This window comes from Camelina sativa, chromosome 2, assembly GCF_000633955.1.
Source record: "Camelina sativa cultivar DH55 chromosome 2, Cs, whole genome shotgun sequence".
In the NCBI taxonomy this organism is placed as follows: Eukaryota; Viridiplantae; Streptophyta; class Magnoliopsida; order Brassicales; family Brassicaceae; genus Camelina; species Camelina sativa.
The window spans coordinates 18839288-18845699 of record NC_025686.1 but is presented as its reverse complement, the minus strand read 5'-3'; the positions used below and the strand labels follow the sequence as shown (position 1 = coordinate 18845699).

Here is a 6412-nt window from a genome sequence, read left to right as displayed (position 1 = left end):
AATAATTAATTAGTTTCTATAACAACAATATTGGAAAGAAAAAAGAATTCCATAGGAAACACAAGAATCCCCTTTTGTATTTATTTCTTCATCACACAAGAGAAGAATGAGATGTAATGTAGACAATTTTCTTAGAAAAATATGTAAGGAAGACAAAACTTTTAGTATTTTATCTTGAAAATATCATTTCATTAAATATGTATAATAAAATGTTTAATTAATATATATATAGAATCACAATATTATTACCGTTCAAACTCTAATTAATAATTATTTAGTTATTACAACAACAATATTTGAAAGTAGGGGGAATTCCAAAACCAACACAAGAACCCTCTTTGTATTTCTTATTCACACAAATCGTTTTGCACTCGTTGTTGCCAAGTGTAGGAGTGCAAGGATTGAAGCAGAGTTGGCTCGAAGGCTCCCCTGATGAAAAATTATCCATTAGATAAGCCCAATTCATTATATAAGACACACAAACAAGGAAAACAACTCTTGATATAAACACCACAATTTTCAGTTTTTTGTTTTGTTTTGTTCTTGTTAGTAATTAAAAAGGTATTTTAGTAAATCATGCTGAGTTTGTTAAATTAGATCTTTGAAATACCGGATACTAGATCGGAGGAGACCGCAATGAGAATGGTGAGAGTGAATACAACCAACATTTTCGAGGAAGCCATCTTCATACAATTCAATTTCTTACACAGTTTTGAATAGTTTATGTGTTATAATAATGTTTTTTCTTGCTTATCAATTTGCAGGCATGTAGTACGTGTATTTATAATTACACCAAATGGTTGGTCAATACTTATATACATAACCATAAATTCATTTTTATTTCTCTACCATACATAGTATGACCAATTGACCATTAACTTCTGTAAGAGAATAGCTATATATGCCAAAGATTACTAACAAACAAATGTAGTTAGAAAATATAACCATAATACAGTACAGATAAATTACCATATTGTACGTTACCATATTTCTGTCATAAAGATGCATTACCAATTAATTAGTATGAAAAAGTGTATACTAATAACATTATAGTCAAACCACATGAAATACTTATCAAACTTGCTAGCAAAGAAAATTAATCAATAAATAAAACATGTTTTTATATATACATATATATATATATATATATATATATATTTTAAGTTGCAAACAAAAACATTGGAAAAGAACCTCCCACCTAATTTTGGTCCTCCTCTAATTGTTAAATAAAAAACAATAATGACAATTAATGAAATTGTGTATTATATTATCCTCCCACTAAAAGAATAATCTATATATATAAAGTTAGTTTTTCTCACTCCTGGTGTTGCCACGTCAGCTGCCATGTCAGCCACTTCTTCTTTAATTTTGTGAGCCTTACAGATTTTAATAAGCCCTATAAACAATTATACAAATGACAAACTCATCAACTAAATTTCATCCAAAATCTGTAGGGCCAACACTATTTCAAAGTCTCTAAACCCATCACTATTTTTAAATCCTATGAATTTAATTTTTATTTTAAAATAAATTTAAAATATTCATTTAGTGCATATTTTTTATTAATTCAAAGTTTAAATAAAAAATAATTATGTAAAATAAATTAAATGTTAAAATAAGAAAACAATACAATAATTTTTCATTAGTGGTAATAATATAGTTAAAATTTTCTATTAAACTGATCATAATTTAAAATTTCAAATATCAAAACAAGGCAACCTAAGCAACATTTTCAAAGAATCAAGGAAACACAACTATAAATCAATTAAAATTATTTGGCAGCACTTCACAAATCAATCACCAAAGACAAAGATACAAAGAGATGAACACAAATTTAATAAACTAAAAAGATTCAGATATATGAATGCCACAATCAGATAACTGTATCACAAAATTATATGAAAAAGACAACCGAAAAAACAAAAAAACAACCCGGACTTTATAAAATTACAGCAAGATAAACAAGAAAATTAATTTTCCTCAAAACAAAACTCACATCGAATCGAAAAAATCACTCACAAAACAAACGGGAAAAAAATTACAACCAAGAACACAAAACAACTCACAAATTAATTAGGAAACCTAAAGAACCCAACATATTTTCATATAAACAAATTTGCAACCCAATTGACATTCACCTTTAACAAAATCAACAGGGGGATAACCAAATATCCCCAACATATGCGAAGCGAACAAGGAATCAACCAAATACGCAAACCCCCCCCNCCCCCCCCAAAAAAAAAATTCAAGGGAAAACTATTACGACAGGAATGACTGAAAAAACGATTACGAGCATCAAAGGCATAAGTTCAATCCTCAAACAGACCTCTAGATCGGAAAATTGCTCTTCTCCTATCCGTTCACCAGGACATCGGATTTTGAAAAAGAACAAATCAATTTCAACTCAATATCATACAAATAATAGCCCAATAAACCCAAAAATTATAAGCCTTACAAAGAAATTGGACCCGAATGAAACAAACAAAAATAGCCCAAAAAAGAGGAATGAAAGTTATTGATTTTATTTATTTTTCTTAATAAAATCCACAATTTTTTTCACTCCAAACACTATAACATTGACAAAAAAATACTCCAACAGTTTACAAAATACATATGAAAATATTAAATAACAATCCAACCACAAAATAGAAAATAATAATAAATTAATAACAACTAACAAATACAGCAAAATAACAACTTCAACTAAACAATGTTAACTTCTAATAATAATTTTTTTTAAAGCATTATAAACACATAAGATGATCTCAATTTTACCTTTAAAAACAGCAAACTAAATTATACTTACTGCAAAACATTTTTTATTAAAATATCCAACAAAACAACATAAGCAACCAAAATTAAATACAAAAACAAACGTAAAGATAAATTCACAAAAACAAAAAAAAATATACACAACAAAATTTGGAATACACCTTAATCTAACTACCACGCGTAGCACGGGTCGATTGCTAGTGTTTATATATAATAGTTACAACAACAAGAACGATTAATAAAAAGTTTGTGAGGAAATTCATGTTGTTCGGTACAACTAGCCAAGAGCCACCCGTGAAAGCCATCTCCAAACACCGTTTGTTGCAGTTCTTATTCTCCGTACTCTGGATAGTCCCGTTACAATGGTCAAAGCACGTCTGAGTTTTAGCATTTATTTTCATATCTACAATCATAAGAAAAGGAAAATATATTATTAGGAAAAATTTACGAATAGATACATCAAATATATATCTCAGAGTATAAAGAAACACACCACAAAAAAGATCATAGGAAATGGCCAACATAACGACGAGAGAGATTGCAACTGACAATTTGGAAGAACTCATTCTAAAAAAAAAAATATTTTCAAGATATGGTTTATTTTGATGTAAAAGGAGCACTTTGAGCAATTTATATGAAAATATATGATATTCCTATTATGAATATTATTTTGCCCACAATATTATGGTTTAGAGTAAAGGAGCAAACTTTTTTTCTTACTATAGTTATGGTTTAATAATGTAAATTAAATAGTAGTAATCCCAGTTAATGAAAATAGAAAAGAAAGGATCCATTATTATTAGCTATAATGGTAGTAAATTTCTTCCAAATTCTTCCATTATTAAACAAACAAAGCAAATATTATATAAAGAAAATTTGTCGAAAGAGCAAAGGAAAAGGGTATATTATAACAGTCTTCAAATTATAAATAAGTAAATTAATTAAATTGGTATATTATTATCTTCTTCTAGTTATTAGAAAAGCAAATCAAAGGTTCTATTGTAAAACAAATGGCTTCAACAATAAATAGAGAGTCTATTGTTATTAGATATGATAATAATTATAAATTCATAACCATTACTTCTCCCAAGTTATTTTCTGTTTTAAGTTTGTTTTAACTTACATGGATTATTAACTAATTTTAAATTAAGTTAATAATTCTAGAACATATATAACTCTTGTAGTAATAATAGTACTAGGAGATAGCAATTTTTCTTTATTGGTTTACAAAAAGTTGTCATTTTTCCTTCAAATGTCTTTAGCATGAGTTTATGGACATTTGAACATTTGAACTATGCCTCAGAACATACAATAATTACTTTAACATTTGAACTATGCCTCACAACATACAAAAATTTTGGTAAAATTTTAATTCAGAACCTTGTAAATTTGGTGTGTGTAAATTTATTAAAAACGAATCTGAATTCAACCAAATTAGACTTTTGATTTTGCTCAGTCTGAAGTAATAAATAAGGTTTTTTTAAATTTATTTAGTTATATTCCCCAATCAGAATTGAGTTTTTTTTGTTTTTTTTCGTCGAAGAAAGAAGAAATAAAATTATGAATTAGGGTGTGTTCTTTTAATTAATCAATGCGATTAGTATTTTGAACCAAAACAAATAAAACCAGTTACCAAATTGTAAGCTTCATCTTGTCAGTCAGATAAGTCATATGACCTGAATTATTTAGCCCAATACTGGTTTATTCAAACCAAACTAATTAAATCCATGAGAATAACCCAACATCTACTTCTCATTATGAAGAAAAATATGAAAATTACCATCTTCCCTTTCACTTAATGAAAAATATGCATTTAGTGAATAACCCAACATTTTTCATTTTTCATACGCACAAACCAAATAATAAGGTTCTACAAAAAATGGCCGGAGCTAAATTACAAAAACAAAACTTTGCTCAGAATCCAAAACTATAAACACACATGGTCCATCCAAAGCAAACCAGAAGAAAGCAACAAAGTCCCCTTCACCAAATATCTCTCAAACCTCAAGATGTCCAACTTAAATTTCATCGCAAATTAGAAATTCAACCCTCTCTGGTAACTCTGCTCACCAACCTGCTTCTTCATGCCCCCCATGAATCTCTCTTATTTCTCCAATTAGGAAGAAGAAGACAGATTTTTAGAATCTGTCTGTCTCTCTTCCTTAAAAATAGTGAGCTGGAACTGTTGTGGGCTGGGGAACCCCATGACAGTCTAGAGAATAAGGAAAAAAAAAAAAAAACTATTTTCGCTGAATTTTTGTTCTTCACAGAAACGAAAAACAGATCTGAAAATGTTCTTCAATCTCTTCCCTGACTGGATTACACCTCGCATCATCTGGTTACTCCACTCTCTCTAAATTCAGGGGGCCTTAGCTTGCTCTTTTCTGGAAACAGAGTGTGGAAGTAGAAATCATTAGATTTGACATACACTTCATCGATACCAAAATCAAAGCAAAATGATGATATTTCTATGCTACCTTCCTGTATGGTGAATCAGACAAAACGAAACGAGTGGAAGTGTGGAACTCCCTACAAGATCTTACCTCCTCTAGAACTTCGCCTTGGATTATCACCGGTGATTTCAATGACATTATCCACAGCTCTAAAAAGGTAGGAGGCTCACAAGGCCAGAGGGTTCTTTTTCGAATTTGAGATTTTTTTTGTCCACTTGTGATTTGTATGACCTCAAAAATACTGGAAACTAGGTGCTTCCCCACGCAACGCGTGGGTTGTGGTGTAGTTGGCACTTTCTTGTTTTTTTTGGTCTTTTTCGTTTTCTCTTTTGTATTATTTAGTTTTAATTAGGTATATACGGGCTTTGCCGTCACTTTTATTTATACACTATATATTTATACCATTTCGTTCAGATGTGTATAATTGTGGCGTTTACTTTTTATGAATTATGAAGATGTTGTTTCTTGCTTTTGAGGATCCAATCTTATCATTGATTGATATTGTTTCCAATACATTTATTGTATTATAGATTTTTTAATTAACTGCTTATGTAACCCTTTATACGTTGATGTTGCAATAATAAGTTATTTTTTAAAAATATCTCCCGTGTAAGTGATTATGTTTGTATGCCCATGTTTTGGTCTAATATCAATAAGATCGTTTCTATTTTTCTTTAGTTGGCTTTGAAACCAATATTGAGTTAAGCAAATAATGGGTCGAATTATGGTGTTAATAAGTAATATAAATTCTTATGTATATATATTGTATATATGTGACTATAAATTTAGCTAACTAAAAAATTATGTAATATATAAATACAATCTTGAACATATATATATATTTATTTATTTGTGGGAGAAATGTATGAAATTATTGGATAGAAGTTATTTTTGAGTTAAATGACCTTTAATGTCTTTAAAGTGAGTTAAATATTAATAAATTTTTATATGTGTCTTGACTTTTTTTAAAAGGAATACCAAGTGTTTCCTTCCAAATTTGAAGTGATATAGTATTTTAGTTTTCTTATATGATTTTATGAACTTCAATGTAAAAGTTTTTCAAAGTAATAAGTACACTCACTGATTGAATTATAAAATTTGGAGAAATGTTTATTTCGTTTAATCATCTGCTCTTTTAAATAAATTAAATAAGTATGTTGTTATTCCTACAAATAGGACAACATATA

At 28.6% G+C, this 6412-nt stretch overlaps 1 protein-coding gene across 1 annotated transcript; it reads right to left on the bottom strand.

Annotated features, from left to right (window-relative positions):
• On the bottom strand, positions 257 to 689 carry LOC109127682 (putative defensin-like protein 70). Its single transcript, XM_019232928.1, has 2 exons — positions 610 to 689; positions 257 to 443 (listed from the first exon to the last, which is right to left on the bottom strand). The coding sequence occupies exons 1-2, from the start codon at positions 687 to 689 to the stop codon at positions 275 to 277; spliced, it is 249 nt and encodes an 82-aa protein (XP_019088473.1). The 3' UTR covers positions 257 to 274.